At 40.8% G+C, this 23,278-nt stretch overlaps 1 protein-coding gene across 2 annotated transcripts in view; it reads left to right on the forward strand.

Annotated features, from left to right (window-relative positions):
* LOC120877058 (fatty acid desaturase 2-like protein FADS2B) overlaps window positions 1–23,278 on the forward strand; it is a 43,494-nt gene that overhangs the window by 12,625 nt on the left and 7,591 nt on the right. For both annotated transcript variants that reach the window (XM_040259357.1, XM_040259358.1), the window contains exons 3-6: window positions 7,537–7,734; window positions 9,453–9,554; window positions 13,636–13,761; window positions 19,634–19,694. In XM_040259357.1, coding sequence (XP_040115291.1) covers window positions 7,537–7,734; window positions 9,453–9,554; window positions 13,636–13,761; window positions 19,634–19,694 — 487 coding nt within the window. The remainder of the gene's footprint in view (window positions 1–7,536; window positions 7,735–9,452; window positions 9,555–13,635; window positions 13,762–19,633; window positions 19,695–23,278) is intronic.

Below are 23,278 nucleotides of genomic sequence, written 5' to 3' on the forward strand. Positions count from 1 at the left end.
CTATTTTTTCGCCAGCTATTTGCCTTGAAGTGATTGGACTGAATGCCATGATCTTCATTTTTTGAATGTTGAGTTTGAAGCCAGCTTTTTTTACCCTCCTCTTTCACGTTCATCAACAGACTCTTTAGTCCCTCTTCACTTTCTGCCGTTAGAGTAGTATGATCTTCTTATCTGAAGTTGTTCATATTTCTCCCAGCAATTTTGATTTCAGCTTCTGCTTCATCCAGCACAGCATTTCATATGAAGTACTCTGCATATAAATTAAATAACTAGGGTGACAATATACAGCCTTGACGTACTCCTTTCCCAATTTGGAACCAGTCTATTGTTCCAAGTCTGGTTCAAACTGTTGCTTCTTGACCTGCATGCAGGTTGCTCAGGAGGCAGGTCTAGTACTCCTATCTCATTAAGAATTTTCCACAGCTTGTTGTGATCCACAAAGGGTCAGAAGAAACAGTAAACCCAGAGGAATATTAGAGTAGTCAGTGAAGCAGTTTTTTTGTTTTGTTTTGTTTTAGAATTCTCTTGCTTATTCTATGATCCAACAGATGTTGGCAATTTGATTTTTGGTTCCTTTGCCTTTTCTAAATCCAACTTGTTCACGTACTGTTGAAGCCTAGTTTGAAGGATTTTGAGCACTACCTTGCTAGCATGTGAAATGAGAGCAATTATGTGGTACTTTGAATGTTCTTTGGCATTGCCTTTCTTTGGGATTGGAATAAAAATTGATTTTTCAAGTCCTGTGGCCACTGCTGAGTTTTCCAAATTTGCATATCGAGTGTAGCACTATAATAGCATTATCTTTGGGGGATTTGAAATAGCTCAGCTGGAATTTCATCACCTCTATTAGCATTAAATCACCTCCATTAGCATTGTTCATATCAATGCTTCCTAAGGCCCACTTGACTTCACATTCCAAAATGTCTGGCTCTTGGTGAGTGACCATAACATCCTGGTTATCTGGGTCATTAGAGCTTTTTTGTATAATTCTGTTTACTCTTGCCACATTTTCTTAATTTCTTCTTTTCTGTGAGGTCTTTACCATTTCTGTCCTTTATTGTGCCCATCTTTGCATGAAATGTTCCCTTGACATCTCCGATTTTGTTGAAGAGATCTCTAGTTTTTTCCATTCTATCATTTTCCTCTACTTGCTTTGTTCACGTAAGATGCTTTCTTATCTCTACTTGCTATTCTCTGGAACTCTGCATTCATTTGGGTATATCTTTCTTTTTCTCCTTTGCCTTTCACTTCTATTCTTTTCTCAGCTACTTGTAAGGCCTCCTCAGACATCATTTTGCCTTTTTGCATTTCTTTTCCTTGAGGATGATTTGGATCACTACCTCCAGTACAATGTTACTGTAATTTGTCATGAAATCATGGGACTGGATGCGATGATCTTCATTTTCTGAATGTTGAATTTTAAACCAGCTTTTTCACTCTCCTCTTTTACCTTCAACAAGAGGCTCTTTAGGTTCTCTTCACTTTCTGCCGTAAGGGTGGTGTCATCTGCATATCTGAGGTTATTGAGATTTCTCCCAGAAATCTTGACTCCAGCTTCTGCTTCATCCAGCCTGGCATTTCACACTATATACTCTGCATAGAAGTTAAATAAGCAGGGTGACAACATGCAGCCTTGATGTACTCCTTTCCCAATTTGGAACCACTCCATTGTTCCATGTCTAGTTCTAACTGTAGCTTCTTGACCTGCATACAGGTTGCTCAGGAGGCAGGTAAGGCAGTCTGGTATTCCCACCTATTGAAGAATTTTCCACAGTTTGTTTTGATCCACATGGTCAAAGGCTTTAGCATAGTCAGTGAAGCAGATGTCTTTTGGAATTCCTTTGCTTTCTCTATGATCCAACAGATGTTAGCAATTTGATTGCTGGTTCCTCTGTCTTTTCTAAATCAAGCTTGAACATCTGGAAGTTCTCAGTTCACGTACTATTGAAGCCTAGCTTGGAGAACTTTAAGCATTACTTTGTTAGCGTGTGAAATGAGTGCAACTGTGCAGAAGTCTGAACATCATTTGGCATTGCGTTTCTTTGGGATTGGAATGAGAATTGATTTTTCAAGTCCTGTGGCCACTGCTGAGTTTCCCAAATTTGCTGATATATTGAGTGCAGCACTTTCACAGCATCATCTTTTAAGATTTGAAATATCTCAGCTGGAATTCCATCAACTCCACTAGCCTTGTTGGTAGTGATGCTTCCTAAGGCCCACTTGACTTCACATTCCAGCATGTCTGGCTCTAGGTGAGTGATCACAACACCATTGTAGTTATCTGGGTCATTAAGATCTTTTTTGTACAGTTCTTCTGTGTATTCTTGCCACCTCTTCCTAATATCTTCTGCTTCTGTTAGGTCCATATGGTTTCTGTCCTTTATTGTGCCACTTTGTATGAAATTTTCCCTTGGTATCTCTAATTTTCATGAAGAGATCTCTAGTCTTTCCCATTTTATTGTTTTCCTCTATTTATTTGCATTGATCACTGAAGAAGGCTTTCTTATCTCTCCTTGCTATTCTTTGGAACTCTGCATTCAGAGAGGTATATTTTTCCTTTTCTCCTTTCCCTTTCACTTCTCTTCTTTTCTCAGCTATTTGTAAGGGCTCCTCTGATAGCACTTTGCCATTTTACATTTCTTTTCCTTGGGGATGATTTTGATCACCACCTCCAGTACAATGTCATGAACCTCTGTCCATAGTTCTTCAGGCACTCTGTCTATCAGATCTTATCCCTTGAATCTAGTTCTCACTTCTCACTTCCACTGTATAACTTCAAGGGATTTACTTCAGGTCACACCTGAATGGCCTAGTGGTTTTACCTACTCTGTTCAATTTAAGTCTGAATTTTGCAATAAGGAATTCATGATCTGAACCACAATCAGCTCCTGGTCTTGTTTTTGCTGCCTGTATAGAGCTTCTCCATCTTTGGCTGCAAAGAATATAGTCAATCTGATTTTGGTATTGACCATCTGGTGATGTCCATGTGTAGAGTCATCTATTATGTTGTTCGAAGAGGGTGTTTGTTATGACCAGTTTGTTCTCTTGGCAAAACTCTGTTAGCCTCTGCCCAGCTTCCTTTTGTACTGCAAGGCAAAGCTTGCCTACTACTCCAGCTTTGTCTTGACTTTCTACTTTTGCATTCCAATCCCCTATGATGAAAGAAAGCTAAGCGCTAAAGAACTAATGCTTTTGAACTGTGGTGTTGGAGAAGATTCTTGAGAGTCCCTTGGACTGCAAGGAGATCCAGCCAGTCAATCCTAAAGAAGCTCAGTCCTGGGTGTTCATTGGAAGGACTGATGTTGAAAATACAATACTTTGGCCACCTGATGCAAAGAACTGACTCATTTGAAAAGTTCCTGATGCTGGGATAAATTGAAGGCAGGAGAAGGGGACAACAGAGAATGAGGCGGTTGGATGGCATCATTGACTAAATGGACATGAGTTTGAGTAAGCTCCAGGAGCTGGTAATGGATAGGGAAGCAGCGTGCAGCAGTCCATTGGGTCTCAAAGAATCGGACACAACTGAGTGACTGACTGAACTGAACTGATGATGAAAAGGACATCTTTTTTGGTAATAGTTCTAGAAGGTCTTGTAGGTCTTCAGAGAACCATCCAACTTCAGCTTCTTCAGCATTAGTGGTCAGGGCACAGACTTGGAGTACTCTGATATTGAATGGTTTCCCTTGGAAATGAACAGAGATCATCTTTCTTTTTTGATTTTACACTCAAGAAGTGTATTTTGGACTCTTTTGTTGACTAGCACACTTGTGTGATCTATTAAAGTTATCTATGGCCACCAGAATTCTGATGTTCATGAGGTCTTTTGAGATGAGCCCATCCAGACTTTCCCCAGGCATTGGATCATTTAAAAGTATCAGTGAATTTTGAAATGAATTCTCTTGCTTCTAGGGTTATGTTCATAGCTCTTTTAATAAAATTTAAATTCCTCTTCTCTTTTACATCTGAACAATCCAGTTTTCATTCTCATACCCTGGTGACTTTCTCAACAGTCTGAGTTTCAAACCCATTATAGTCATTAAGCTAAGGAGAGATTTCTTCCCAGGCCTTTCGCTGACTCTTGAGTATGATGTGCAAGTTTGTAAATCAGTGCTAGCAGTTGACCTACATACATAAGCACAGTACATGCACACAGAATCAGGACCCCTCCAACCAATGGAAAGTGAAGTTGCTCAGTCCTATCCGACTCTTTGTAACCCCATGGGCTGCAGGCTCCTCTTTCCATGGGATTCTCCAGGCAAGAATACTGAGGTGGGTTACCATTTCCTCCTCCAGGGGATAATCCTGACCCAGGGATGGAACCTGGGTCTCCCGCATTGCAGGCAGACACTCTACCCTCTGACCCACCAGGGAAGACACACACACTAATACCACAGAAGACCCTGTCTTACTCCTGTAGAGCTTCTGAGCATCTCACAGGAAGTTCATCCTTTGAGCTAATCTAAGTGAACGCTTACTTTCATAAAGGAGTCTTATGCACACACTAAAGACTGGCATATTGATATGCCAGTCATAAAGCCACTGCCTGGGCTTAGGATACCTACTTACCTGAGCAACTGTGAGCAGAAAAGAAATGAATATTGTGATAAGCCAGACATTTATCTATGTTATCAGCTGATAACATAGAAAGTAACACAGAACCATGTAGATAGCAAAGTTCCCCAAAGTATAATCAGAGATCAAATAACACATTAATTTAAAAAGGCAACTATTATTAATAGCTACACACTTCTACATATAAAACAAACAAACAACAAGGACCTACTGTTTGGCAGGGATCTATATTCAGTATCTCGTAATGATCTACAATGGAATACAACATTTATACAATATTATATAAACAATATATTAAAAATATGTTTATCTATATATATTTGCTGTACACCTGAAACCAATACAACATTGTTAATCAACTAAACTTCAATACAATTTTTTGTTTTGAAAAGTAGAGTATTAATTTGGGGGGTTTTCCCTGGCAGCCTAGTCATTAAGACTTCTCTTTTCAATGCAGGGGGTGCAGGTTTGATCCATCATCAGGGAGCCAAGATCTCACATGCCTCACAGCCAAAAAAATAAAATAAAATAAAAACAATATTGTCACAAATCAATACAGATTTCAAAAAAATGATCTGCATCAAAAAATTTTTTAACTAATCACTTTTAAAAAAAGAATTGTTAGATATACGTATCTCTTTATTGAAACCCCCACCCCCCAAAAGAGAAGTAAATTATAAGTTCCATAACAATTTGAGGACAGTTTACAAATCACTACTCATCTGTCTCTTCTCCAGAAAAATAAATTTTCATAACTTGTTTTAAGCATTTTGCTTTTGTGTTAATTTTTTAAGATTTGGGTTTTTTGTTTAAATTGTCCCTGATAGATGGAGTGCCTGATGAACTATGGAATGAGGTTCATGACATTGTACAGGAGATAGGGATCAAGACCATCCCCATGGAGAAGAAATGCAAAAAAGAAAAATGTCTGTCTGGGGAGGGCTTACAAATAGCTGTGAAAAGAAGAGAGGCGAAAAGCAAAGGAGAAAAGGAAAGAAATAAGCATCTGATTGCAGAGTTCCAAAGAATAGCAAGAAGAGATAAGAAAGCTTTCTTCAGTGATCAATGCAAAGAAATAGAGGAAAAGAACAGAATGGGAAAGACTAGAGATCTCTTCAAGAAAATTAGAGATACCAAGGGAACATTTCATGTAAAGAGGGGCTCGATAAAGGACAGAAATGGTATGGACCTAACAGAAGCAGAAGATATTAAGAAGAGGTAGCAAGAATACATGGAAGAACTATACAAAAAAGATCTTCACGACCCAGATAATCATGATGATGTGATCACTAATCTAGAGCCAGACATCTTGGAATGTGAAGTCAAGTGGACCTTAGAAAGCATCACTACAAACAAAGCTAGTGGAGGTGATGGAATTCCAGTTGAGCTGTTTCAAATCCTGAAAGATGATGCTGTGAAAGTGCTGCACTCAATATACCAGGGAATTTGGAAAACTCAGCAGTGGCCACAGGACTGGAAAAGGTCAGTTTTCTTTCCAATTCCAAAGAAAGGTAATGCAAAAGAATGCTCAAACTACTGCACAATTGCACTCATATCACATGTTAGTAAAGTACTGCTCAAAATTCTCCAAGCCAGGCTTCAGCAATACGTGAACTGTGAACTCCCTGATGTTCAAGCTGGTTTTAGAAAAGGCAGAGGAAAGAGAGATCAAATTGCCAACATCCGCTGGATCATGGAAAAAGCAAGAGAGTTCCAAAAAAACATCTATTTCTGCTTTATTGACTATGCCAAAGCCTTTGACAGTGTGGATCACAATAAACTGTGGAAAATTCTGAAAGAGATGGAAATACCAGACCACCTAACCTGCCTCTTGAGAAATCTGTATGCAGGTCAGGAAGCAACAGTTAGAACTGGACATGGAACAACAGACTGGTTCCAAATAGGAAAAGGAGTCAAGGCTGTCTATAGTCACCCTGCTTATTTAACTTCTATGCAGAGTACATCATGAGAAATGCTGGACTGGAAGAAACACAAGCTGGAATCAAGATTGTGGGAGAAATATGAATAACCTCAGATATGCAGATGACACCACCCTTATGGCAGAAAGTGAAGAGGAACTCAAAAGCCTCTTGATGAAAGTGAAAGAAGAGAGTGAAAAAGTTGGCTTAAAGCTCAACATTCAGAAAATAAAGATCATGGCATCTGGTCCCATCACTTCATGGGAAATAGATGGGGAAACAGTAGAAACAGTGTCAGACTTTATTTTTCTGGGCTCCAAATCACTGCAGATGGTGATTGCAGCCATGAAATTAAAAGACACTTATTCCTTGGAAGAATAGTTATGACCAACCTAGATAGCATATTCAAAAGCAGAGACATTACTTTGCCAACTAAGGTCAGTCTAGTCAAGGCTATGGTTTTTCCTGTGGTCATGTATGGATGTGAGAGTTGGACTGTGAAGAAGGCTGAGCACTGAAGAATTGATGTTTTTGAACTGTGGTGTTGGAAAAGACTTTTGAGTGCCCCTTGGACTGCAAGGAGATCCAACCAGTCCATTCTGAAGGAGATCAGCCCTGGGATTTCTTTGGAAGGAATGATGCTAAAGCTGAAACTCCAGTACTTTGACCACCTCATGAGAAGAGTTGACTCATTGGAAAAGACTCTGATGCTGGGAGGGATTGGGGGCAAGAGGCGAAGGGGACGACCGAGGATCAGATGACTGGATGGCATTATGGACTTGATGGACGTGAGTCTGAGTGAACTCCGGGAGATGGTGATGGACAGGGAGGCCTGGTGTGCTGCAGTTCATGGGGTCGCAAAGAGTCGGACACGACTGAGCGACTGAACTGAACTGAACTGATACTTATTAAATAAATAAATGTCTATTCATAAAATTAAGGTATCATAGATTAAATTATTAAAATAGATTAATAATTATGTTGATATGTACTCCCTCTCCACTGAAGGAACTAATTCTTTTCTTGCATATTTATCTCACAGTCCCAGTTGGTAGAAGATTTCCAAGAACTGCGGAGAACATTAGAGGCCATGAATATGTTCCATGCCAACCTGGGGTTCTTCTTCCTTCACCTCGCCCAGATCTTGATTTTGGAGGCCCTGGCTTGGGTAATAGAGTGGCATTTTGGCAGTGGCTGGCTTATCACAATATTCATTTCTCTTCTTCTCATGGTTGCTCAGGTAAGTAGGTATCCCAAGCCCAGGCAGTGGCTCTATGGGAAGCCTGAGAATTTTTCTTCTCTCTTTACACTGATGTCAGCGGCTGCCTGGCACTTCCTGGCAAGCTACTCATCAGTGTCTGGCACCAACAAGTTTTCAAAACCCACAGGGCCCCAGTTCTCTTATCTGTAACATGGGGTAACAAGTTTTTACGGAAATATTCTGAGGAGAACTAAACAAGTTACTCTGTAGAGTACTTAGCACAGAGACTGGCATGTGGTAAATATCCTTGACAGTTGCTGCTCTTGGCCCGACATTACCCACACAATGTCAGTAACTGAAGTTCCGTTCTAGGCCATGTTACCTTCACCTTTGTCTTTCGTTCATTAACCAACCAACATTTTTCATGGTTGTTCAATGCTTTTGTTAAGACTATAGGCACACACATGAGCTTATTTTGTTCTCTTTTTAATCGCTCAGTTGTTTCCAACCTTTTTGACCCCATGGACTGTACCTGGCTCCTCTGTCCATGGATTTCCTCAGGCAAGAATACTGGAGTAGCTTGCCATTCCCTTTACCAGGGAATCTTCCTGACCCAGGGATCAAATCCAAGTCTCCCACATTGCAGGCAGATTCTTTACTGTCTTAGCCACCATGAAGAAAGGAAGCCCCACATTAATTTATACCTATACGTGTGTGCGTCTGTGTGTGTGTGTATATATATACATATATATATATATCACTATTTATACATGCTGTTCATAATAAAAGATTCTACTAAAAATATTATATATCTGTATTTTTTTTAATTCCATGAGACTCTAGCCAAAAGCCTCATTTCACCAATACTTATCAATACATCAGTCTATGAAGAGAGTCTATTTATTATTATATGATAATAGGATCATGTATTCTGCCAGAAATAGCAATCGGCAACTGGCATGTAGCAGGGCAATTGATAAATCCTTTGAATGAAGCACAGATCTCTGAAGATGGCATTCTATGACCACAACACTGTATTGTGGACACAAAGGGAAACACACCTGACCCTGCACTTGGGAAACAGTCTTCCAGGGGAGGAGCTGGTCGTTGAAATATCTAGACATGATACAAGGCAGAAGGAAAAGAAACAAGCATGTGCTGTGGGAGCAGAAAGAGGCATTTAATTCTAATGAGGGAATTGGGGATGATTTCATGGAGAATTAACATCAGTGTTAATTACAAAATTTTATCTGCTCATTTTTTTCTTGAAAAGTCAACTTGCTTTATTCTTTGAAGCAACTTTTAGAATTAAGAAAGGAAACAAATATTTGTTTGACTGCTTAGCGTTATCAGGAATTTTCCATGTATTTTGGCTGCACGACAGCTGAATGAGCAAGGTAATATGATAATCCCTGCTTCTCAAACAAAGAACTGGGTTCAGAGCTACCGACTAGCTTGCCAAGAGTTGCATAACTTGTAAAGTGGTGAAGGACAGTTTAGAGCCCTAGTCAGCCTGACTCCAAAGGCATCCTCCTTCCGTTCCACACTGGAAGATTGTGACAGTGGAGAGAAGAGCATTCTAGGCTGAGAGAACCACCTGTGCAAAGGCACAGAGATGGGAAAGAACTCAGCAAGTGTGACAGATGCACACAGAGATCTCTCAGTATTCCCACAGGTTCCCGAACCTACCAGAGGGCCCACTTACTACTCTCTTCTTACCTTGTCAACTTCTCTGACGGTAACCCTGTCTCTTCTAGGTTCAGGGTTCATTTCTGCAACATGACATGGGACACCTTTCCATATTTAAGAAGTCCAAGTGGAACTGCCTGATGCAAATATTTCTAGTTGGTCATCTCAAGGTACAGAATGTTCCAGGAGTATGATGGGATTCTGAAAGTCATTTCACTAAGCAGTGGTTTCTACATACACTTATCAGCAAAAAATGTTACTACACACCCCACAAGTAAATGTAAATATACCACAATGTATTGACTATATATATATATATATATATATACACACATACACATAACATTACAACATATATGCTAAGACTAGAATTTTAAATGTTTAGGAGAAGAAGTTTATTTTTATTAAGAAGTTCTGTTTTTTTTCTTAGCCAATAAGCTATTTGTCCCAATCCCTGGTACACCATTAAAGAACCACCTCTCAGGAGATATACTCTATAAAGTCATGAGTAGGGATATTCTTAGAAGGGATCTGGACATGCACTTCTGGGAGGTTAGGGGAATCCAACAAACTATTTAATCCTGGGAGGACTATGTATGAATAAAAGAAAAGATGCAAAACAGATAAAAGTTTAACAAAAGAGAGAACCAAGGAAAGATAGATTGCTCGGTTTAAGAGTTGAGGGTTGCAAAACCCAGACTACTGGAAAAATCAGGGGCAGTTGGTCTTATCCCCCTCAGATATGCTCCAGAAAGACAGGAACACTATCCTATGCACCCCTGAAATGCAGTGCCTAACAGAGTGCCTAACACACAGTAGGCCTTCCATAAGCATTTGTAGAATGCATGAAGCAATGGATGGATGGATGGATGGAATGATGGATGGATAGATGGACAGATGCTAGATAACAGTACAAGGATTGATGAAAGTAGGTTTTAGCCCTGGCTCTGGAGGATAATGCTCACTGTGCAACCCTGAACAAGTCAGATTCTATCTCTGGCTCTCAGTGTTCTCATCTCTAAAACTAGGACTTCAACTGGATATCAGTTTTTCTATGATGTTCTAGGATTTGGTGAGAAACCAAATGACAGAATGATCTCTGTTTGATTCCAAGGCAAACCATTTAGAATCACAGTAATCCAAGTCTAGTTAACTCTGCTAGCCTTTGCCCTGCTTCATTTTGTACTCCTTTTCAGTATTCTTGCCTTGATAACCCCATGAACAGGATGAAATGGCAAAAAGATATGACACTGAAAGATGAAGTCCCAGGTTGGTAGGTACCCAATGTGCTACTGGAGAAGAGTGGGGAAATAACTCCAGAAAGAATGAAGAGACGGAGCCAAAGTGAAAACAGTGGTGAGCTATGGATGTGACTGGTGGTGGAAGTAAAGTCCAGCGCTGTAAAGAGCGATATTGCATAGGAACCTGGAATGTTAGGCCCAAGAATCAAGGCAAATTGGAAGTGGTCAAACAGAAGATGGCAAGAGTGAGCATCGACATTTTAGGAATCAGTGAACTAAAATGGACCAGAATGGGCAAATGTAATTGAGATGAACATTATATCTACTTCTGTGGGCAAAAATTCCTTAGAAGAAATGGAGTAACCCTCATAATCAACAAGATTCCTAAATGCAGTACTTGGATGCAGTCTCAAAAATTAAAGAATGATCTCTGTTCATTTCCAAGGCAAACCATTCACTATCACAGTAATCGAAGTCTATGCCCCAAATGCTAATGCCGAAGAAGCTGAAGTTGAATGGTTCTATGAAGACCTACAAGACCTTCTAGAACCAACACCAAAAAAAAAAAAAAAGATGTCCTTTTCATTATAGGGTACTGGAATGCAAAAGTAGGAAGTCAAGAGATACTTGGAGTAATAGGCAAGTTTGGGCCTTGGAGTACAGAATGAAGCAGGGCAAAGGCCAACCGAATTTTGCCAAGAGAACACACTGGTCATAGCAAACACCCTCTTCCAACTTTATTACTCCTGTATATATTCCAAATATTTTCATTTTAACATGAAAGAAATATAAAAATTCTTTTTTCATTCTGAGGCTTTGAATCTAGTATGTATTATATCCTTACACAACCCACCTCAATTTGACTGGTCAGTTATTAAGTGCTCAGTGGCCACACATAGATAAGGGCTACTCTATTGAGCACTGCAGATCTAAAATACACATTAATCAATTTTTGAGAGATGTCATATATTCAGTAAAAGCTATGACTATTGCTTATTCTTCTATACATGATTAACATAATAGGGGAAGGGAAGAGAAATGTAATATCTCAATATGCCAGTATTCTACATACAGCAATTCATGTCTCCTTAAACAACCCATGCAGGTAAATGTCATTATATTATACTATATTTACTGAAGATGAAATTGAATATCAAAGGGTAGATAATTTTCCCAAACCACGCAGATGCATTTATACATCCAGTGGATGCAAGTAAGTTGATGTGCTTCCAAATCCTTTTCTCTGTTAAAACATTCAGATTTTCATTGAAAGAGAGAAAACCCCAAACAAATTAATCAGAGATGACATGAGACCGGCATCAACTAAAATACTTTTATTCTCATTTATATTTAATGAGATCATTGAAGCTTGAATATGTAATGATCAGAGGCAAGCCCCCATAGGAGATGACTTCAGATCCATGACTCTGTAAAATATTCATTGAAGTAGAAACCCTGGGACCATTTTCCCCCAGAACTAATTAGTTTTAGAGCTGAAGTTTATTTATGAAATAAGAAGTGTTCTATCTGCTCTACCTATTTCATATTTCTTTTTTAAATGAGGACAATAGAAAGAAAGATGGAAAAACATTTCATTTCAATGGTTTTTATTCTTCTTCATTATCAGGAGTTGTTTTAGCCTGGAATTTATATTCCTGGATAAGATAATTATTTGCTGGTAGGCTTTTAGAGCCTCTAGCCAATGAATCATTCTGTGACCCAGGAATGGGGGGCAGCATGTTCCAGGCATTGATATACTAATTAAACTTTGGAGATGTAAGCAGAAAACTCTGATTGTTACTATTCAAGCGCTGCTGCTGCTGCTAAGTCGCTTCAGTCATGTCCAACTCTGTGCGACCCCATAGACGGCAGCCCACCAGGCTCCCCCATCCCTGGGATTCTCCAGGCAAGAACACTGGAGTGGGTTGCCATTTCCTTCTCCAATGCACGAAAGTGAAAAGTGAAAGTGAAGTCGCTCAGTCATGTCCGACTCTTAGTGACCCCATGGACTGCAGCCCACCAGGCTCCTCTGTCCATGGGCTTTTCCAGGCAAGAGTACTGGAATGGGTTACCATTGCCTTCTCTAACTTAAGTGCTAGTCATGTCCAACTCATTGTGACCCCATGAACACAGCACACCAGGCTTCCCTGTCCTTCACCAGTTCATAAAGTTTGCTCAGACTCATGTCCGTTGAATTGGTGATACCATCCAACCATCTCATCCTCTGTCATCCCTTTTCCCTCCTGCCCTCCATCTTTCCCAGCATGAGAGTCTTTTCCAGTGAGCTGGCTCTTCACATCAGGTGGTCAGAAACCAGGCCCACGTTGGGCGCCAGTTTCTGCAGGGGGCACTCCACAGAAAGAGAAAGGCAGTAGAATTTCCCTCAGCAAAACCGAGGGGTCCCGAGGAGAGGTGAGCCTGCTGTCCACCAACCCAGCTCCTCAGCGAGCCAGAGACAATCAGAAGTGACAGGGGTTCCGTCTGAGCGGTTTCGCTTTATTGCCACAAACTCTTGGTTTATATAGGCAAGCAAGGTTGTTCCGGGAGAGACCTCCCATAGTTGCACCAATCAAGTTAAAGGTCAAATTAGAATATGCCATAGTTACACCAATCACGTTAAAGGTCAATGCCATAGTTACACCAATCACGTTAAAGGTCAAATTAGAATATGCATGTTAGGTAAAGTCGTCATGAGCTTAACAGGAGTCTATGGTAACCATGTACTGTCCACGTGTACGAAAGTCAAGAGAGCCAATCAAAAACTTTAACATAGGCCATACCCATATCTCTTCCACCAGACACCATCTTGGTTTCCAACTGTTAAAGCTAGCCCCTTTCCTTTTAAGGTTTCCCACTAGGGCCCCACAGATTGGAGGTTCAGCTTCAGCATCAGCATCAGTCCTTCTAATGAATATTCAGGGTTGATTTTGTTTAGTTTTGGAAAACTCTGATAATGAAAGATATTTCAGGAGAGAAATCTTGCAGCTAATGAATGTTCTCTTCTCCTCAGGGCTTTTCTGCAAAATGGTGGAATAACCGGCACTTCCAACACCATGTAAAACCAAACATCTACCCCAAAGACCCAGATATTAAAGTAGGCCCATTTTTTGTTATTGGAGATTTACAACCTGTCAAGGTATGTTTACAAATCAATCCTAAGCACTAGAGAAATGTTTCAGGAAGTGGTTTCTTGGACAGGCCTACTACACCTTTGTCTTGAGGAGATCAGGCTGCAGATTCTGCCTTCAAGCATGTTTTCAGAGCATCTCTTCTTTTAGCTCCATGATAAAAATTTTAAATAAGTGAATCTGGTGTTGTAAGAAAAGAAGAAAATGTGGAATGAATAACTCTGTGATCTTAAAAGTCATTCAGGCTAAATCATTCATAGAAGGCATGGCAGTACATTCAACAAGTGTTAAATCATGAACCGTCTACATATCTAGTTATTATGTCAACTAATTTTATCTGTTGGAAGAAACAAAGCTGTTATTTTTAATTTAGGTCCATTTTGGCTCATTCATACATGAAACTCAGCTCAAATGCCTCATAATACACTTAGGACCTCACCTCTAGTTCAGACTTCTTAAGGAAAAGAAAAAGGAAGGCAAACTCCAGGATGTCTCAGCTGTTGACTTTCTTAAACCTCAGCTTAAAAACCAGCATGTAAGGATTATTACCAAGATTTTCAAAGTCTGCTTTCAAGATAGAAGGAATAAGGATAACCACAGAAAGGTATCTTTCCTTGAAAATAAATGATGGATCCTGAGAATTAACTGCTTAGGAAGAGGCTCTATCTCCTTCTGGAAAAATTTAGAAGCTTTCTAAAAACAAAGGAGTATAGCTTGGTCATTTGCTGCAGGGACTTTGTGGTATCCAGAACTGTGAAACTTTCTCAAAATAGGTTTTCCCAGTTTGGGAAGACAACCTTCTTCCAATTAGGAGAAAAAATCTCCTACCTAGATTTAAAGAAAAAAGAAAGAAAGAAACCTTGACTGTATTCTTCAGTCAGTTGTTCTTCACTATGTCTCCACAAATAAGTCAGAGCTCTCTGAAGTTTGCCAACTCCTAAAGTGAAGTCTCTCAGTCGTGTCTGACTCACTGCAACCCTGGTGGACTGTATCCCACCAGGCTCCTCCACCCATGGGATTTTCCAGGCAAGAATACAGGAGTGGGTTGTCATTTCCTTCTCCAGGGATCGAACCTGGGTCTCCCACATTGCAAGCAGACTCTTTACAGGCTGAAGCCACCAGGGAATCCCTGTGAACTCCATGGCTGATCACTAAACTTATGACATTTTGACTTCTCTCCTCAGTCTCTCATAGCAATGGAGATTTGTCTCACTGGAGTTCATGAGGCAGCCTGGCCCCCTCTAGAAGTCCCTTCTGTAGAACTGTATCCAGTTCACATGCTGCCTCTTCACAGAGGATGGAGACATCATCACTTCTCCATCATTCGAGAGACATATCCCTCGAGCAATTGGTTTCTGTTTACTATAATTTCAAAGCCAATGCACAACACATTACTTAGAATCATTTAATCTCTAAATTAAGTTGTTTTGCAACAAAACTAATTCTGATAAGCCCTAAATTGTTTCTGTTCTTCCCATTTTACTATCAGTCTTTATACCACTTTCTTAAAACATTCATTCCTTTCAGTTCAGTTCAGTTCAGTCACTCAGTCGTGTCTGACTCTTTGCGACCCCATGAATCACAGCACACCAGGCCTCCCTGTCCATCACCAACTCCCGGAGTTCACTCAGACTCACGTCCAACGAGTCAGTGATGCCATCCAGGCATCTCATGCTCTGTCGTCCCCTTCTCCTCCTGCCCCCAATCCCTCCCAGCATCAGAGTCTTTTCCAATGAGTCAACTCTTCGCATGAGGTGGCCAAAGTACTGGAGTTTTAGCTTTAGCATCATTTCTTCCAAAGAAATCCCAGGGCTGATCTCCTTCAGAATGGACTGGTTGGATCTCCTTGCAGTCCAAGGGACTCTCAAGAGTCTTCTCCAACACCACACTTCAAAAGTATCAATTCTTCGGTGCTCAGCTTTCTTCACAGTCCAACTCTCACATTCATACATGACCACTGGAAAAACCATAGCCTTGACTAGACGGACCTTAGTCGGCAAAGTAATGTCTCTGCTTTTGAATATGCTATCTAGGTTGGTCATAACTTTTCTTCCAAGGAGTACACGTCTTTTAATTTCATGGCTGCAATCACCATCTGCAGTGATTTTGGAGCCCAAAAAAATTAAGTCTGACACTGTTTCTACTGTTTCCCCATCTATTTCCCATGAAGTGATGGGACCGGATGCCATGATCTTCGTTTTCTGAATGTTGAGCATTAGGCCAACTTTTTCATTCTCCTCTTTCACTTTCATCAAAAGGCTTTTTAGTTCTTCTTCACTTTCTGCCATAAGGGTGGTGTCATCTGCATATCTGAGGTTATTGATATTTCTCCTGGCAATCTTGATTCCAGCCTGTGTTTCTTCCAGTCCAGCGTTTCTTATGATGTACTCTGCATAGAAGTTAAATAAGAAGGGTGACAATATACATCCTTGACATACTCCTTTTCCTATTTGGAACCAGTCTGTTGTTCCATGTCCAGTTCTAACTGTTGCTTCCTGACCTGCATACAGAGTTCTCAAGAGGCAGGTTAGGTGGTCTGGTATTCCCATCTCTTTCAGAATTGTCCACAGTTTATTGTGATCCACACTGTCAAAGGCTTCAGAATAGTCAATAAAGCAGAAATAGATGTTTTTCTGGAACTCTCTTGCTTTTTCAATAATCCAGCAGATGTTGGCAATTTGATTTCTGTTTCCTCTGCCTTTTCTAAAACCAGCTTGAACATCAGGGAGTTCACAGTTCACATATTGCTGAAGCCTGGCTTGGAGAATTTTGAGCATTACTTTACTAGCACGTGAGATGAGTGCAATTGTGCGGTAGTTTGAGGATTCTTTTGCATTACCTTTCTTTGGAATTGGAATGAAAACTGACCTTTTCCAGTCCTGTGGCCACTGCTGAGTTTTCCAAATTTGCTGGCAAACTGAGTGCAGCACTTTCACAGCATCATCTTTCAGGATTTGAAACAGCTCAACTGGAATTCCATCACCTCCACTAGCTTTGTTCATAGTGATGCTTTCTAAGGCCCACTTGACTTCACATTCCAAGATGTCTGGCTCTAGATGAGTGATCACATCATCATGATTATCTGGGTCGTGAAGATCTTTTTTTGTACAGTTCTTCCGTGTATTCTTGCCACCTCTTCTTAATATCTTCTGCTTCTGTTAGGTCCAGACCATTTCTGTCCTTTATCGAGATCATCTTTGCATGAAATGTTCCCTTGGTATCTCTAATTTTATTGAAGAGATCTCTAGTCTTTCCCATTCTGTTGTTTTCCTGTATTTCTTTGCATTGATCATTCCTTTAACAAGTATTAATTTAATCCTCTAGGACCAGGTCCTATGTTCATACTCTGGAAAAGTTAGACTTCTCCTTTGGAGCAATACTCAAAAATCAGTCCTTCACCTACATTTGCCAACTCTCCAAAATTCTCCACCAACTCCCTCTTTCAAGTTTCCTACCAATTAAATATCCAGAAGCTTGGGAGTAACTGCAAATAACTATCCTTACTTTATCACCATGACATTTATTTTTATTTATGATAATAAGAGAAACAAGGGTCAAGTTTAACATCCAAATAACAGAAGAAATATGTAGAAGGGAAGGTATCAGAAGAATGGGAAAAGCAAAAATCAAGCATGGTTCACAGTGTTTTAACTGACTGAACATAAGGTAAAATTATACAGGAGATTTGAATTATCATTCATTCATTAATTCCTTCAACTAAACATTAAATGTCTCTTAGGAAATAGAGATAAACCACTACTTCTATGCCTCCTCTCAAGATATTTGCTGCCTTTGTACATTTGGGCACTGACCAAATTAACTAAGAAGACCCCTAGAAAATGACTCAAATTCCCAGTGGTAAGATTATATGTTCAGTTCAGTTGCTCAGTCGTGTCTCACTCTTTGCGATCCCATGAACTGCAGTATACCAGGCCTCCCTATCCATTACCAACTCCCAGAGTCCATCCAAACCTATGTCCATCGAGTCGATGATGCCATCCAATCATCTCATCCTCTGTCTTCCCCTTCTCCTCCTGCCCTCAATCTTTCCTAGCATCAGAGTCTTTTCCAGTGAGTCATCTCCTCGCATCACGTAGCCAAAGTATTGGAGTTTTAGCTTCAACATCAGTCCTTCCAATGAACACTCAGGACTGATCTCCTTTAGGATGGACTGGTTGGATCTCCTTGCAGTCCAAGGGACTCTCAAGAGTCTTATCCAACACCACAGTTCAAAAGCATCAATTCTTCAGTGCTCAGCTTTCTTCACAGTCCAAGTCTTACACCCATACATGACCACTGGAAAAACCAGTGACTAGACAGACTTTTGTTGGCAAAGTAATGTCGCTGCTTTTTAATATGCTGTCTAGGTTGGTCATAACTTTCCTTCCAAGGAGTAAGCGTCTTTTAACTTCATGGCTGCAATCACCATCTGCAGTGATTTTGGAGCCCAGAAAAATAAAGTCAGCCACTGTATCCACTGTTTCCCCATCTATCTGCCATGAAGTGATGGGACCGGATGCCATGATCTTAGTTTTCAGAATGTTGACCTTTAAGCCAACTTTTTCACTCTCCTCTTTCACTTTCATCAAAAGGCTCTTTAATTCTTCTTCACTTTCTGCCAAAAGGGTGGTGTCATCTACATATCTGAGGTTTTGATATTTCTTCCAGCAATCTTGATTCCAGCTTGTTCTTCCTCCAGCCCAGAGTTTCTCATGATGTACTCTGCATAGAAGTTAAATAAGCAGGGTGACAATATATAGCCTTGACGTATTCCTTTTCCTATTTGGAACAAATCTGTTGTCGCATGTCCGATTTTAACTATTTCCTCCTGACCTGCATACAGGTTTCTCAAGAGGCAGGTGAGGTGGTCTGGTGTTCCCATCTCTTTCAGAATTTTCCACAGTTTGTGGTGATTTGCACAGTCAAAGACTTTGGCGTAGTCAATAAATCAGAAATAGATGTTTTTCTGGAACTCTCTTGCTTTTTCAATGATCCAGCAGATGTTGGCAATTTGATCTCTGGTTCCTCTGCCTTTTCTAAAACCAGCTTGAACATCTGGAAGTTCACAGTTCACATATTGCTGAAGCTTGGCTTGGAGAATTTTGAGCATTACTTTACTAGCATGTGAGATGAGTGCAATTATATGTTATCATGCCTTAAAATGAGTAAACCACGGCATGAGATCCACTGATGGAAATAAAGGAGGAAAGATGAAGTAGATACTAGAGGTTATGACTATGTGTTTTATAATGTAACCATTCAACAAATATCTGTTAAATGGATGAATGGATACAAGCAGACTGAGCTTCAAGCAGAATTCTAAGCACACAGGTTGAAGAAGGCCTTGAAAACTTATCAGAAATATTCCTCCTCCATCACTATTCCATTTACACCAGGACAAAAATTTTAAAATGGCTCCCATGGGAATAATAATAAACGATCACAATCCCTGAATTCAAATGGAATAAACCATCCCTGCAAGAATTGCCCATATTTAAATAAAGAAAAAGGCACCACAACATTTCCTTCCCCTTCAGTTCTGGTTCCGAAGTGCCTTCAGTTTGACAGTAAAGGAACTCTGACCAGATGGCTCTTTCCATAGAGATTACACACACACACACACACACACACACACATGCACATGCACATGCACACAGTCACACACACATGCACACACACACCGTCACACACACACACAGACACACACGCACACACACACACACATGCACATGCACACAGTCACACACACATGGTCACACACACACAGACACACATGCACACACACAGACACACACACACACAGACACACACACACAGCCTTGAGTATAATAACAGAAGTCTATATTGTTCTTACTTTAGTTTTATTCTTTATTCATTCAGTATGGCAAGAAAAAAATCAAATTCATCAACTATGAGAAGCAGCACCTGTACTTCTGCACGGGTGAGTCACCAGAGAGCCACAGTCCTTATCATCCCATTTCCTTGAAGCAAACAGTTGTCAAGCCAGAGGCATGACTGAAATCCTCCCACAGAGAGATGATCCCAGGTCTTGTGCCTCAAAAAAAGCAGCATGTTTTATTTCAGACTTACTTGGGTGGAATCTGAAGAGGAAAACAGAAGAGCAATTAAGCATTCTTAATGGGCATCTCATCACTCTGGCTACTGTACAGGGAAGGAGATGTTTCAAGAAGGATGGGATGCCAATCAAGGGGTCTGGTGTCTGTGACTCTCGTCCTGGATAAACTAAATGCAATACTTATCAAGAAGAAAAGGATAGTGATATATGGATAGGGAGAAAAAATAGGAAAAGAATGCTCAAGCACTGACAGTAGGTGCCAGAAAAAGCAGAGTCTCATGAATAAAAGTCACCTGTAGAGCTTCTGTGTGGAAGAAACTTGACTGTTCCCACAGCTTACATACAGCTGTAAAAGGTATTCGAGTGGACAGATACAAACACACACACGAAGCAAAAATGTTTTGCTCTTAACCAAGTCAAACTCATGATAGCCCACAAAGAAAAGTTTAGGACCTCAAAATATGCTCATGCAAAACACGCTTACTCATTTGGAAAAGAAGCCCAAATCAGGGGAGACTGCAAACATTTCCTGTAGATCAGTGGTTCTCACCTAAGAGCACTGTGGCCCCCAGTGGGACATTTGACACCATATAGATACTTTTTTGATTATCGCAACACAGAGGGAGAAATGGTATTGACAGCCATGGGGCAGAAGCCAGTGATGTTATGAAATGTCTTATAGTACACAGATCAGCCCTGAACAATAAAGAATTATCTGACCTTGCTTTATTGACTATGCTAAAGCCTTTGACTGTGTGGATCACAATAAACTGTGGAAAATTCTGAAAGAGATGGGAATACCAGACCACCTAACTTACCTCTTGAGAAATCTGTATGCAGGCCAGGAAGCAGCAGTTAGAACTGGACATGGAACAACAGACTGGTTCCAAATAGGAAAAGGAGTATGTCAAGGTTGTATATTGTCACCCTGCTTATTTAACTTCTATGCAGAGTACATCATGAGAAACGCTAAACTGGAAGAAACACAAGCTGGAATCAAGATTGCCAGGAGAAATATCAATAACTTCAGATATGCAGATGACACCACCCTTATGGCAGAAAGTGAAGAGGAACTAAAAAGCCTCTTGATGAAAGTAAAAGAGGAGAGTGAAAAAGTTGGCTTAAAGCTCAACATTCAGAAAACGAAGATCATGGCATCCAGTCCCATCACTCCACAGAAAATAGACGGGGAAACAGTGGAAACAGTGTCAGACTTTGTTTTTTTGTGCTCCAAAATCACTGCAGATGGTGACTGCAGCCATGAAATTAAAAGACGCATACTCCTTGGAAGAAAAGTTATGACCAACCTAGATAGCATATTCAAAAGCAGAGACATTACTTTGCCAACTAAGGTCCTTCTAGTCAAGACTATGGTTTTTCCAGTGGTCATGTATGGATGTGAGAGTTGGACTATGAAGAAAGCTGAGCGCTGAAGAATTGATGTTTTTGAACTGTGGTGTTGGAAAAGACTCTTGAGAGTCCCTTGGACTGCAAGGAGATCCAACCAGTCCATTCTGAAGGAGATCAACCCTGGGATTTCTTTGGAAGGAATGATGCTAAAGCTGAAATTCCAGTACTTTGGCCACCTCATGCGAAGAGTTGACTCATTGGAAAAGACTCTGATGCTGGGAGGGATTGGGGGCAGGAGAAGAAGGGGACGACCGAGCATGAGATGGCTGGATGGCATCACTGACTCGATGGACGTGAGTCTGAGTGAACTCTGGGAGTTGGTGATGGACAGGGAGGCTTGGCGTGCTGCGATTCATGGGGTCACAAAGAGTCAGACATGACTGAGCGACTGAACTGAACTGAACTGAAAACGCCAACAGTGTTAAGATTCAGAAAGTGTTGCAGATGATCTGGCTTGCCCAAACATTGGCCACCAAGGGTCATCTGTCTCGTGCCTGACTGGGATGGTCTGTGAGTCCTTATTCTGAGACATGAGGCTCAACCACCACTGCAACCTCTTCCAGTGCTAGAATTCTGAGGACTTCTCCTAATGCAGTTATTCTCTTTCATGACCAAAAAGGGTCTGGAGGACATTGGTGCCCCAGTTTGAAAGGGAACTCTTCCAGCCCAGACAGATGTATATTCACATAAGAAAAAACTGTTGGAGTCTCTTGTCTGAACTCTCCTCCTGTGTGTAGTAAAACAATACAGCCTTAGCTTATAAGGAATGGATGAATACTGTAGTTTCACTGCAGAATGCCCAGCTTACAAAGCACCTCATCCTCAGGAGCTGTTTCATTTTGTCATTTTCTTTAAAATGTCTTCAACGTAGTATGACAGGTACAAATGAGTCATACTCAACCTGTCAGAGAGAGATGAGGCTTGACATTTCATAAACGTGGCGAGACAGCTTTCATGCAGATTCCTGTAGTAGGGAAAGATACTTCAGTATAAGCTGAGCTCAACTCTCCAGAAATGAAAAGTGGGAGACTTTTAAAACACGGGGACATGCTAAAGGAAATTAGTGAAAGAGGATAAAGGGAGGGGAAGCTGGTCATGTGTTAAGCCACATGTGTCTTCTCACTGGTGCTTATCAAAGTCAAACTCCTTACCCTCCCAGAGGCTGCAAGACAGAGCCCAATCCTCAAAGATTGTACTTCAAAGGGATGACTTCCCAAGTCCTTGAGAAAGACACTCTGGATCAGGGACAATCCGTCCCAGAGGGACACAGTAAGAATCTTATAATTGTAAGTTTTCTAACAAATGATTGAAGAAAAGGAGGTCAGAAGCCTACTGAACAAGCAGTAAGTTCTTTGGACAGTCTTGAACTTTCTCAAGAATTTTAAGGGAGCTGGAGTCATCCCAGGAGCACAGCCTTGAACTGTTCTTAGAAACTATTTCTAGCATTTTTGCAAGTCTCTTAGTGTGTAGGGTGGACAAAATCATTTATGCTGACAGTTCGCTGACTCTGAAAGTTTACAGGTCAAGTTTGAAGCCTCGTCAGGAAGGGGGCTCCAGAACATCTGACTCAAGTTTGATCAAGAAGAGAGTTGTCAAAATCTGAAGGGTCTCCATGAGACTCCTACCTGCTCCAGGCAACTTCACTGGTCCTGGGGGAGACGCAGGGATGCTCTGTATCTGCCACCTCGACATATTGTGACAGGGCCTAACATGAAGGATCGTGAAGGATTGTAGCATTCCAGGGACCTTGAGAAAACTTGAAAGCTCACAGCAGAAGCCCTTCCAGGATGCCTTCATCAGGAATGACTCAGATCTTCAAAGCTTCCCTAGTCTCCTTAAGGGAGCTTGAACCAAAGTCCCAGTTCACCCTCAGCAACTCTAAAAGCCCAGCAGCACCCAGGATGTGGTTGTGGATCTCACCTTGCGTCCTTCTCAGGGGCAATACTCCAGGGGTAGCATGTTAGGAGATCACCTCCCACTAGCTTCCACAGGAATCATATCTGCTCATTTGTTCACCATCTTATTGTTTGTTTGTTTGT

Source organism: Oryx dammah, unplaced genomic scaffold (assembly GCF_014754425.2).
Source record: "Oryx dammah isolate SB20612 unplaced genomic scaffold, SCBI_Odam_1.1 HiC_scaffold_17, whole genome shotgun sequence".
Taxonomy (NCBI): domain Eukaryota; kingdom Metazoa; phylum Chordata; class Mammalia; order Artiodactyla; family Bovidae; genus Oryx; species Oryx dammah.